The 13,612-nt window shown below is 42.3% G+C and overlaps 1 protein-coding gene across 1 annotated transcript in view; it reads left to right on the forward strand.

Moving 5' to 3' along the window:
* Positions 1 to 6,184, forward strand: part of LOC136885468 (uncharacterized) — a 49,780-nt gene extending 43,596 nt beyond the window's left edge. The window contains exons 3-4 of the mRNA XM_067158031.2: positions 668 to 826; positions 5,829 to 6,184. Coding sequence (XP_067014132.1) covers positions 668 to 826; positions 5,829 to 6,098 — 429 coding nt within the window. The 3' untranslated portion in view covers positions 6,099 to 6,184. The remainder of the gene's footprint in view (positions 1 to 667; positions 827 to 5,828) is intronic.
* The last annotated feature ends 7,428 nt before the right edge of the window (positions 6,185 to 13,612 follow it).

Genomic DNA, 13,612 nt, shown 5'->3' on the forward strand with positions numbered 1-13,612 from the left:
GTGCTGCTATAAGGCTGTGAAGGATGGACTCTCTTGAAGAAGGGCGTGAAATGACAATAGGCAGTGGAAATGTGGCTATGGAGGAAAATGAAAAGAACTAGCTGGATTGAGAAGAAAACTAATGAAGCAGGGCTTAGAGAAATAAACACTCAGAGACATTTAATAATAACGATAAATAGGATAAAAGCGTCGGACTTTGGTCACATTCGCCGGCATAATGACTTCATAAAGAACTTGTTCGATGACAAGGTGATAGGAAAGAAAGGCAGAGGGAAACCACGGGAGAAGATCATTGAAGAGGTAGTTGAGATGATGGGATGCTTAGGTTATGGAGAGATGAAAAGGATCGCAGACAGATGAGATCAATGGTTGCAGCGACAAGGCAAAGCCTTTAGATAATGATGATGATGAATAATATGTTCTTCTGAAGATTGGCCACGTTAGGACAGGAACATGCATAGATTTTAAAATTATCTTGAGTGTCAAAACACTTTACTGTACTGAATAGTAGGAAAGCTTTGTAATAAATTGTTATACAACTAAGTTAGCTGTCAATCTATAAATCATGACATTTTATTCTTGTGGTATCTGTGTAGTGTGACGTAAATGATATTTACAAAAAATGATCTTTGATAACGATGTAGTTGTTGGCTGCTCTATGTTTCAGTGCAGTGTGACCGGCTTTGAGAAGATGGGGATAGAGTATGGAAAGAGCACGCTGAACATTCCTCCCACGAGGTGCTGTGAGCTCATGGAGCAGGAGTATTGGCTGTATCCGGCGATCGTTGATGTGAGCAACCTCCCACCGACATGTCCAGTGAAGAAGGTAACATTACTCTTAAACCATATAAATATAATTGTTTCATTCACTTTTTCTTCAAATATATATCATCAGTCGTATTACTCATTACTGAGTGTCGTGACCCCATTGTTTTGTCTCTAGAGGGTTCCATGCTTCACAAAGTGTCGCCATCTAACTCGATCTTCAGCTTGTCTTAGGACGTTCCGAAGAGGAAGGCCAGTTATCGTCCTAGCATGATCTAGCCACCTGCTGTCCTTCCACGTGGTATTCTGTCTTCTATTTTGCCTTCTATGATAGAATTTTCCAGGCTGTTTCCATCCCTCCTTAAGGTATGTCCAAGGAACAGAACTGAAGTATTCTTTCACTGACACGTGTAGAGAGACGTTTCACTATCTCCAGCTCTTTAATAATGGACTCATTTGTTCTATTTTCGGTCTAAACTACACGTAGCAATCTACGCCAACACCACATCTCAAAGGCATCGATATGGTCTTTGGCCTTATCCTTCACGGTCCATGTCTCACAACCGTAAAAGGACACGGAAAATACAAGTGCTTCAACCAATCGAATCTTCGTGACTTTGCATATTGCCCTGTTCTGCCAGATCTTAGTTTACTCATGGCTGCACGTTTCAGGACAGTACGGTTCTTCATCTCTTTCTCGCAATTTCCTGTGTCACTTACACATGACCCAAGGTATACAAGGTCATTAACCAACTCTAGTCCCTTAAATCGACCTGTGAGGTGCACTTGATTTCCGCTATCAATGATCATAAGTTTAGTCTTCTTCAAATTGATCTCTAATCCGTAAAGGAGACTTGCATCCTTTACTCTTGTAAGTAAATCTGCGAGCTCATCTTCACTACTGACAAGGAGTGTGGTGTCGTCAGCAGAACGCAAGTTGTTGATTTTTCGTCAAGCAATTGAGATGCTACCAGACCATCCATCAAGCGCTCTCCTCATGATATGCTCGACATAGATGTTGTATAGCTGGGGAGACAATACACAGGCTTGTCTTACGCCTTTGGATACACTGAAAAAGTCTGAGGTATCACCATCCACCCTTACGGACGCCATAAAGGCCTTTCAGCAAGTGATATGAGATGTGCTGGAATACCGAATTTATCTAATATTTTCCATTGTCCCACTTATCACAGTCAAAAGCCTTTTTTGTAATCTACAAAGCGGATAAGAACATGGCAATTTTAGAATATTGACAGCCCACCTGGTGTCCATGATCGTTAAAGGGTTTATATGGTGGACACCGTGGTCAGCTGATTCATGTCCCGTTGGTCGAAAAACATTGTCACCTTCAGGGCCCCAATTTATAAAAGTTACAATTTTACAGGTGACAAGTTTACAAAATTGTCATGACGATGTTGTAGATTTTTACGACAATTTTACAAATGTGGCCAGCCGTGTCGAAATACCGGATTCCGTGAGATCTCCGAAGTTGAGCAACATTGGGCGTGGTCAAGATTTGGATGGATTACCACGCGCTGTTGGTTGGGGTAAGGAAATGGAGGAGCGAAAAGGAACTGGCCACCCTACCGTACGTAAATTCCGGCTCAGGAACACCTCTGTGGAGGTTCGGAACTACTTTCGGGCAGAATACACCCTTGATATGTGTTGCATTAAACTTTTGAACTGACAGGTAAAAAGCTGACAAATTTGTTAAATTATAGACTACATACAGTGTTATGAAACAGATATACGTCATGAGTTTTTGACATCTTCACAAATTTGTAGAATTGGGATGCTCGTCGTATTCAGTCGGATTGGCGGAGAAAATATTTCTTTTCGCGAAAATAATGTTACTTCCATGCGCGTGATTCAAATTGACGAGCTGACCGTACTTGCTACGACAGAGCACAAGTCGCTGCCGGCTACAGGGAAGCGGAGTGGAGTGTATGCTGGAGACAGAGACAATGCTCCGTGCGTATGCTCAAGTTTCTTCGTTCGACTCGCACAGGCAATATCCAAAGTTCGTTTATTAAACAGCTGTAACTGCGTACAGACACAGTACAAGAACACCCTGTAATTAAGACATATTTGTCAGTCAAGGAATGCACCAGATCGTTTCTCCTCTCGCTTACTGGCCGCAGTAACCTTCTTTATTATTTAACATCCCTGAAAATCCAAAGCTGCCGCCCCACGGTTGTGTATTCCTTCATTCACAATATTGTAAATGGAATCATATACTGAAGGGAGGAAACAAAACGCCCGGTGGTTTGATCACAGTGGATGTACAATATGCCCCCCCCCCTCCTACTTCGATGCACAATTCGCAGTGAGCTTTGGACTCTGTTCAGGATGTGTGGTGTTGGTGGTGGTGATTATGGTTTTAAGAGGAAGTACAACTAGGCAACCATCCTCTATATAACATTAATCAGAGAGAAAAAAATGGAAGTGACCCGACACTTCGAAAATTGAAGGTATCGACCGAAGAAAGGCAAGGGCCAGGTATGTTGTATGTTGGGTATTCAGCCCGAAGGCTGGTTTGATCCTACACAGTTCCGCCAACAGCTGGCATTGATAGCCTAGGCGTCACTGAAGAGGCATACTAGGGAAATGAGGAGTGATATAGTTTCCCTGACTGAGCCAGAAGTTGCTATTACATATCATTCTGCCAAGCCCTCTGAAATGCATTCACCAACCGAACCAATGAGCGATATTTTCGTACCATTCATAACAGGCACTGGCTGCGTAAAGATTGGCATTACTAGCGTCGCTCATACCTCAGTCACCTTCATTTTGTCAAAGCCAAGGGTGAGACTGAGACAGGTCATTGAAAGTAAGAAATCTATTCTAGCCCATACCAGAAGACATAATGCACTGTAAACACTACATCTCGCCAACAAAGGGCGTGGAAATGAAAGACTCCCTAGGCTCGAGTGCTCTAATATCGTCGGGGTGGGCAAAGAACAAGATTTGACCAAGGGTGGTCGGATAGGATAGATGAAAGTGAGGAGCCTGGCACAAGTAAATGGAAGCAATACCAGGACTCAGCTAAGGGCCCCTTGGTCGCCAAACCACGCTCCAAAGTTCAGAGCCCCTGGAGCCCCTTTTAGTCTGCTCTTACGACAAGCAGGGGATAGCATGGATGTGTGGTGTGTCGTGCATTACCTCTGTCTCCCACTTCCCACTTCCCCTCCCTGCCTGGCTCTCTGGCATAGCTAATACGGCGAGTTAAATCGTACGCCCGGAAGGAACAAAGTACCCTCATTTTATTGAAGAGAACTGTTTTCTCCGCCAATCTGATAGCAGCATTGTTCTTAACCTGAAGAGCATCCCTCATTTTTTTGTCGGTATAGTTACGATATATCCTATATAACTAGGGAGTTTATTTTCTTGAATGTTTTGTAGTTCAAAATCTCTTGTGAATAACGCACCCTAAAACAGCGATTGTAGCAGTAATGACGAAATTGAAATCAAACCACGCCGAGTTTTTAGACAACATTCTAACCTAATTTCAATTGCGGTGACTTTGTAGAAAAAATAAATATATTAGCAAGACATCAACCGAATACATTATACAGTAAATCCTATAGGACAGAAATTGCAGTCACAAGCACAAATATTATTTATTCACACCTCAAGAGCAAAATTTGTTTCCTCTGTTTAAAATCGTAATATTACCAAAATTGTTTGTTATTCTGTCTGAATGAGTAGGAACAATATGTAGGTTAAATTTAAGTCTTGGATTTTACTGCTTCGTAATAACAGTGCATCGCATTCAGTGATCCCTATCGTTCTTCAGAGCCATCTAGAGCGAAATACATTAAAAATAAGATCTGACATACAATTGTTGCGTTTATGAAGCAAATTCTACAAGTAACTGTACATTGTTATTCACGTAAGAGAAACTTGTAGCATTTATGAAACAGAAAATTGTTATGTACATCTGGAAACACAAAGGTCCAATTACAGTGCCTTGCGGAACCCCCTCTTAATCATTATGGAATCAAATAATGATCTGCTTATTTTTTATCCATAAATTTAGCCACCTTTTCAATCATGCGCTTTTTAGTCCAATATCCGTCATGCGTGTATACTTTCAATATTTTTTTATTTGTGTATTTGTTATCGATTAAAGAAGGTGAGCATTATGATCGAGTGTAAAACCAAATTATGTTAAAATTCTGCGTTCAATGTCTGAATTCATGTGAGTAATTTTTAAATGTTACCTGATTGCATTCAACGTAGAATAGTCTTAACGAAAACAGTCTGCATCATTCCACACCCAGCTTTCTTCCGAGCTTGGCTTGTTCTACTATTTAAACGACACTCTGTATTCTTCTTCTCTTCGTTTTGACCATCTGAAGATCACGTTAATTCGTATCAGCTTCGTTTGTTCTCGTCTTTCTCCTTGTCCAATATTCTTTCATTCTCATACTTTTCAACCTTCTTCGCTCTAATGTCAAGGAAGACATTTTTCCGGACCTAGTTCTGTCCTGAAAACCTGTGCAAGCCTGAATTTTTATCTAAAAATCACTCTGTTGTATATCTCTGGTTCTTGCGTTCCGTTTCTTCTAGATCCCTTTATACCTCTTGGATTCAGCGTACTTTGGTTCTTTTGTTCACAAGAAACTGTATTATTTGCAGTGTTAACCTCCCCTGGTCCATTCTCAGGATGTGTCTGAAGAACACGCTCGTTTTTTTCCGTATGATGTCCGAGATTCTCCCTGTCTTGGTGAACAGTTCTTGGTTTGCTCCTCTTCTAAATTGACCGCCCTCTCTTCTTCGCGGGCCCAATATCTTCGTGATAATCTTTCATTCCACCACTTCTAATTATCTTAACCACTCCTGTTCTTACTAGGTTAAGAGTTTCTGCTGTGTATAAGGCTTCAGGGCCCATCACTGTCTGCTAATTTCTCAATTTTGCATGAATCGAAATATTCTTTTTATTTGTAGACGTTCAAAGTTAGTCTGTATGATAAATTTATTTTCTTTATTCGAGCTCCCATTGCTTTCTTTCTGTCAGGCCTGTGTATTCATATCAGTCGTATTTTTTTTTAATTTTTCAGGATAGATATGACGTGCTGAATTTTTACCTGGACAGTACGCGGTTACCGGAGAAAGTGCCGGGGGCAGATGACTGGAGGTTCGATGTCCGTGTGACTTGCTCTGCCGGTGATATCTACTTTGTTGGGGTTTGGATCACATTCGATCGCTCCGAGTTCCGTAAGCGTCAGGCAGAGAAGGCCGCCAATGGGGACGCGAGCCCTGACGATGAACCTCCAGATGATGACGCTCCTCCAGATGGGCCCCCTCCACCTCCAGGTCCTGGACGATGAGCACCTCTTACATGATCATCAGCTCTGTTGCAGCTTGGATTGAATAATAAATGTATGCATAAATAAAACAGTGTTTAATTGTGAACCCTAAAAAGGTACCCAATTAGTAATTTCCAGGCCTCGGATAATTATGCACTTAAAGTGTCAAAATATGCACAAAAATTTTCAAATTTGCATTGAAACAAACATATATCTGATATCAATTAACGGCTTATGTTATAAGAAATAAATTGCACTTTAAACATCGCCAAAATTAAAAAATTACATACCGTACCACAATAAAATGCTCCAGTTTGTCAATGATATCATCCCCTGTGGGTGGGGGAGGTAGAATAACACCCACGGTATCCCCTGCCTGTCGTATGAGGCGACTAAAAGAGGTGCCAGGGGCTCTGAACTTTGGAGCGTGAGTTGGCGAACATGGGGCCCTCAGCTGAGTTCTGGCATTGCTTCCACTTACTTGTGCCAGGCTCCTCACTTTCATCTATCCTATCCGACCTCTCTTGGTCAACTCTTGTTCTTTTCCGAGCCCGACGGTATTAAGTATGGAGGCCAAGGGAGTCTTTCATTTGCACGCCCTTCGTGGCCTTGTCTTCCTTTGGCCGATATCTTCATTTTTCGAAGTGTCGGAGCCCTTCCATTTTTTCTCTCTGATTAGTGTTATATAGAGGATGGTTGCCCAGTTGTACTTCCTCTTAAAACAATAATCACTACCATCACCACCTGCCAATGAAATCCAAGTGTATTGATTACACGTAATCACTCAAATGTATTTAGGGCAGTCGCCCAGGTGCCAGACTCCCTATTTGTTTTTTACCGGGTATTTTCTCAAAAAAATTGTAAGGAATTTGGAAATGTATTGAACATCTTCCTTGGTAAATTATTTCAATCCCTAACTCCCCTTCCTATAAGCGAATATTTGTCCTCTTGAATTCCAAATTTACCTTCACATTGTGATCTTTCCTACTTTTAAAAACACCACCCAAATTTATTCGTCTACAAATGTCATTCCACGCCATCTCTCCACTGACAGCTCGGAACATACCACTTAGTTGAGTATCTCGTCTCCTTTCTCCCAAGTCTTCCCAGACCAAACTTTGCAACATTTTCGTAACGCTAAACTTTTGTCGGAAATCATCCAGAACAAATCGAGCTGCTTTTCTTTGGATTGTTTTTCTCTAGTTCTTGAATCAAGTAATCCTAGTGAGGGTCCCATACACTGGAACCATACTCTAGTTGGGGTATTGACAGATACTTATATGCCCTCTCCATTACATCCTTACTACAACCGCTAAATACCCTCATGGCGATGTGCAGAGGTTTGTACCCTTTACTTACAATACCTTTTATGTGGTTACCCTACGACTGTGCTACGTTATTTGTAAAACAACACACTTCCATCAGTTGAAAGGTCTTGAAACTCGCGTACACACGCTTTCAATACATCACCAACAGCTCTCTTCCCCTTGGACATTATAAATTAAGTAGCAAGAATAACGCCATGAAGCTGTTTCAGCTCAATCAAAGTAAGACTGACAATAACTAATTGTGGATGAAAAGTAACTATTTACGAAATGAGGAAAAGGCAGCCCTGCTGTAACAGAAATGCCAAGAATCAGTACCCACCTATAATTACACTGCAGATAGACAAGGCCATGGCCGTTGTTTAGCTGGTGTTGCTAAATTTAAATGTACTCTCGACGTAGGACCGAGGGATGGTTTTTATTCCCCTCCACGGAGGGGAGGGGCGGGCCACCTAGAAGGTAACGCCTTCTCTCTGGCCAGGACGTACTGTCGACCTGTCAAACAGCCTGCCTGGGGATAACCAGCACAGCTTATCACTTCAGTTATCTCAAATACATGTCAAACTTTCCAGTAATGTCCTGCAGAAGCTGATGCCTACACTCAAGACGGAGAATACTTTTGAAATATGCCCTAACAGAAGGAAAATCCCAAAATATGCACTGTTAAGGTAAAGTTGGGGACAAAACATGACGGCCTCAGTTTCTAGAAGCGAGCTGGAGGCAGTAGTAAATCACACCCTGCACCCTGCTGAGTTAACAAGTTCTAGGTGATCTGTGTTCGTTTTGGAGAGGTTGCCAAACCACTTTCTTCCTCACTCCCTGTAGTATTTACCCTTTCTTCGTGTAGAGTGCAGCAGCCGATTTGGCAACTCTGGCTGCAGTAGAGGTATTGTTGGGAGATCAGAAGAATGCATATGCCCGGCGTGGCACGGGGCGAAGGGGTTTTCACCAGCAGAGCCGGTGACGCAATGGTTACCATAGCAACTCCGCTACTACCCAGGCGACTTTATATTATCTTCTACTGGCAGCTCTTCTCTTTTATCAGTTGTAATCCAGCAAACTGCAAAGTGTGAGTCAATGTTTTCGTGTAGCAGATAAGAGCCGATCTGTCTGGGCAGAACAGGAAGTTCGTGCTTGCAGGCCGCATTCCTCATTCTTGCATTCTTCTCATCTCTACACAGTAGTAAATCCTATAAGTCGCTAATAGACATGATTTGTCCCTAACTATAAAACTGCTCCAAATATGCAAATGCATAATTATTCGAATCCCGGTCATTTCTATAACGTTTCGATTTCGTGGTACAGGAAAGGAAAAATGGAATTTAGAGCACTAGTTCTCAAACTGTGCTAAGCGTTCCCCTAGCGTAAAATCATTTTTAATTTTTTGCTTAGTGCACTAACACACCGAAAGTTATCGGCGACGGAGGGATGGGAAAGGGCAAGGATTGGGAAGGTAGTGACCGTCCGCGTAGTTATAAAATGCGCAGCATTGCATACGTGCAAAGGAGAACTTACTTAATATTGTTTTAAGAGGAATTACAACTGCGCAACCATCCTCTATATGACACTAATCAGAGAGAAAAATGAAGGTATCGGCCAAAGAAAGACAAGGGCCACGAGGGGCGTAAAAATGAAAGACTTCCTACGACCGTCACGGTCGGAGAGGAAGAATTGACCAAGGGAGGTCGGATAGGATAGATGAAAGTGAGGAGCCTGACACAAGTAAGTGGAAACACTGCCAGGACTCAGCAGAGGGCCCCGTGGTTGCCAACCCACGCTCCCAAGTTCACAGCTCCTGGGGCCCCTTTTAGTCGCTTCTTACTACAGGCAGAGGATACCGTATGTGTTATTCTACCCCTGCCCCCACCCGCAGGAGGAGCAGAACACATAAGTTAGGTAACATCCTCTATTAAACATTTTGCCGGAGCAAAAAGAAATAGGCCCCAGGGGCTCTGAACTTTGGAGCGTGGGTTGGCGACCACGGGGCCTTCAGCTGAGTCCTGGCAGTGCTTCCACTTACTTGTGCCAGGCCCCTCATTTTCATCTATCCTATCCGACCTGCCTTGGTCAACTCTTGTTCTTTTCCGACCCCGACGCTATTAGGTTTGCGAGGGCTAGGGAGTCTTTCATTTTCACGCCCTTCGTGGCCCTTGTCTTTCTTTGGCCGATACCTTCATTTTTCGAAGTGTCGGACCCCTTCCATATTTTCCCTCTGATTAGTGTTATATAGAGGATGGTTGCCTAATTGTACTTCCTCTTAAAACAATAATCACCACCAACAACAAGAAATATTTTGTGGGCTGGTGCAAAAATTGGTTGGAGAAGTATTTTCTTCTGAAACTACTAGTGCTTGACAGAATTGACTGCCATGAAGAGAAAGATCAGTTTCTAAGTCCTTATTCTCTTTTTACAACTTCATTAGCCACGTGTGTGCTAGTGTGCTGCGTTTCCCACCACTAAGACCACATGTACTGTGTTCAAAGGGTCACATATAAATACACGATTAATCTTACGATATTGAATTTAAATCCACTGGCAATTTTATTATTTCCTTTCGGCCGAGGGGTGGACTAGAAGGGAGGAAGGGTCCCTCCCGCCTGTGTTTATAAAGCGAGACTCGGTTAAGGCCAAGAATTAACGGGGAAGTTTTAATCAAAGTCAGCTTACAGCGTGTCTGCAGTAATCAAATTAGCGAGTAATCCACTGTTGGCCCTCTCGTACATGCAAATCACCTTTGTATGGGGCAAGGTAGGCTTCAGGACACGTTTAAATCAAACGAACAACGAACAGCCCTCTGAGACTATCTGTTAAATGGCTTCAGACAACAGAAACGTATAATATATTCCGTGTATACTGAGGCTCTGTTTTTGAAGAAACGGCATCTATAGAATCAATACATACATTCGAACTTTGTGTTGTTCTTTGAGTAATCAGTCCATAGACTATTTTGATACAGCCCTCTATACCACCCTATCCTGTACTTCATAACATCATGGTTGTTCCCTGTTTACTTTAACTAATTAATTAATTATTCCTTTAAATGGAATGATTTGTATTTCCAACATTCATTACTTAGATATAACCCTCCCCCCGTGGCACTACAGCCCTTGAAGGGCCTTGGCCTACCAAGCAACCGCTGCTCAGCCCGAAGGCCTGCAGATTACGAGGTGTCGTGTGGTCAGCACGACGGATCCTCTCGGCCGTTATTCTTGGCTTTCGAGACCGGGGCCGCTATCTCATCGTTAAATAGCTCCTCAATTCTAATCACGTAGGCTGAGTGGACCTCAACCAGCCCTCAGGTCCAGGTAAAAATCCCTGACCTGGCCGGGAATCGAACCCGGGGCCTTCGGGTAAGAGGCAGGCACGCTGCCCCTACACTTACATATATTTAACATATTTAAAACACAAAAATTAATTTCCAGCGGTCATATTACTTAATAGAACTCGATTCCTCCTACAAGTGGTGGGGTACAAATGCTGGGGTACACGGGATATATTAATGGTACTTCTTTTAATGGCAAGAAGCACTTGATATCTGTGTGTTCTTAAGCCATATTCACGAATTCTGTCATTCCCTGTCACCTATGGACCAGAACGCACACTAGAGCTCTATTATACAAACAGACTGGTGTCACCATCATAAATCATGTATAGATTAATTTTAAACATGGCAACAAGTGGGAACCTAATTTTCCTAGTTCTGCTTATGAAAAGTAATCGAAGAAAGAAGAAAGAGTTTGGCATACATCCAATGTTCCTTCGATGCAAGAAAAAGGAATATTCTACAGTCTTTTCGGTCAATTTTATGCAGACGACAGTATATCTATATATTAAAGGAGTTTACTAATCCGTCCGTTCTACTCGACCGATTTGCTTTATTTTCGATTTTCCTCTCCAGAATTACCTGCTGGTGAATCATGAGACATTAATAGGTTTCTAAGTTCAGTCAACTTTGAGTAATCATAAAATAAAGTCATTGAATGATCACTCCAATAAGTGCAGGCGAAGGCTTACCCTAGACCGCAATACATTCTATACTTGCAGGTTGCTAAGCGGCTTAACACTTTCATTAATATTCTCATATATGTTATTTTCATCGTTAGTAATGCCATTCATGCAGCCACGTTTGATTACTACCTGTCAATCCAGAGAGTACATACTTTCTCTGATGACGGAAGAATACTATTTTCTGCTGGATACACTTTGATTCTCTGACCTTCCCCAGCTTCTGAATATAATCAACAGATGGCAGAACGTTCCTAATAATTGCTAAGAGAAAAGAGCCTACGTACGGACTGGAAGGTATCAAGTCGACTAGCCTTGTGTATGACCATTAATAAAGCGCAGGGAGATAGTCTACTTACCCGAACCAGTATTCAGCTCCGGCCAAAGTCTACTTACCCGAACCAGTATTCAGCCCCGGCCAAAGTCTACTTACCCGAACCAGTATTCAGCCCCGGCCAATTGTATGTTGCATTACCTCGGGCAGGATCGTTTGAAAATGTTAAGATCCATAATTGCTCGAATGGCCAAAGCACAGTGAATATTTGTATGGAAAGAAGTATTAAAAATAGAGCTCGGATTTTTATGCATTAATAGATTAGAATACAAACTTACTGTAGCGAATAGCAAGTATAGTCTACCTTCACAACGATTATGCTACGGGGTTTGCATAAAACTTAGGGGTACGGCCCATCAGAACCCCTATAATTTATGTTACTCTTGCTACATTATGGAAGACCGGGTGGCCGACACTTTTTACTAACTAAATTTTTTTGCTAGGGGCTTTACGTCGCACCGACACAGATAGGTCTTATGGCGACGATGGGATAGGAAAGGCCTAGGAGTTGGAAGGAAGCGGCCGTGGCCTTAATTAAGGTACAGCCCCAGCATTTGCCTGGTGTGAAAATGGGAAACCACGGAAAACCATCTTCAGGGCTGCCGATAGTGGGATTCGAACCTACTATCTCCCGGATGCAAGCTCACAGCCGCGCGCCTCTACACGCACGGCCAACTCGCCCGGTACTAACTAAATTAGTTTGCAATCTAACCTGTTACTGCATAAAAATCCGGGCTTTAATTATAAACTACACAACAAATGAATCAGTTATGTACCGGTATTAAATGTGTATATTACTACGGAAAAGGGCAGGCAAAGCAATATGACTGCAACAGACGTATCAAGACGAGTTATCTGACCTACTTATACCGAATGCCGTGGAGCAACACGTGTCCAGTAGAGTTTTAATTAATTTCGTATGTCAAAATTTGTTTTGTCGTTGTTCAGCTTTCAATATATTTCAAAAAGGACATAAGAATATTTGATACAAGAATGAAGAAAAGGATTACACCATATGTCGTCATATGAATACAATTAAAAACAAAAACTTATTTTGAGAACAGTGCAAATGGAAATTATTGAGGAATAAGCGAATGGAGAGGGGGAATGGGTCACCACCATCTCTCGCTATCAGCGTCCTAGTATGATAGGTTAGATTTCGATAAAGCACAGCGTGTGTCCTAGGGACTTGCCAATTTACACGAGTGTGCTGTGATTAATTGTAATTAATCTATGAGGCATTTCTTGTATTCAGTTTCCGTTTTAAAATGGTAATGAGAAAATACCTGAATGTAAATACCTAATGTATACGATTACGTAAGTATGCTTTGCAGTTTTAGAACCAAATTTGCTGAGTCTCCGTACCAGTGTTTTATAAATTCCTGTTCAACAAAATGAAAATGGTGGTGGTGGTGATTATTGTTTTAAGAGGAAGTACAACTATGCAACCATCCTATATATAACACTAATCAGAGGGAAAAAATGGAGGGGATCCGACACTTCGAAAAATGAAGGTATCGGTCAAAGAAAGACAAGGGCCACGGAGGGCGTGAAAATTAAAGACTCCCTAGGCCTCGAGTGCTCTATTATCGTCGCGATCGGAAAATAACAAGAGTTGACCAAGGGAGGTTGGATAGGATAGGTGAATTTGAGGAACCTGGCACAAGTAAGTCGAATCAGTGCCAGGGCTTAGCTAAGGGCCCCGTGGTCGCCAATTCACGCTCCCAAGTTAAGAGCACTTGGGGCCCCTTTTAGTGGCCTCTTACGACATCCGGAGAGAATTCCGTGGGTGTTATTTTAGCGTCCCCACCCACAGAGGTAGACGAAATTAAAACTGGTATATTAACTACGTCGACAGTGATCTTAGCGGT

Source organism: Anabrus simplex, chromosome 14 (genome assembly GCF_040414725.1).
Source record: "Anabrus simplex isolate iqAnaSimp1 chromosome 14, ASM4041472v1, whole genome shotgun sequence".
NCBI classification, from domain to species: Eukaryota; Metazoa; Arthropoda; class Insecta; order Orthoptera; family Tettigoniidae; genus Anabrus; species Anabrus simplex.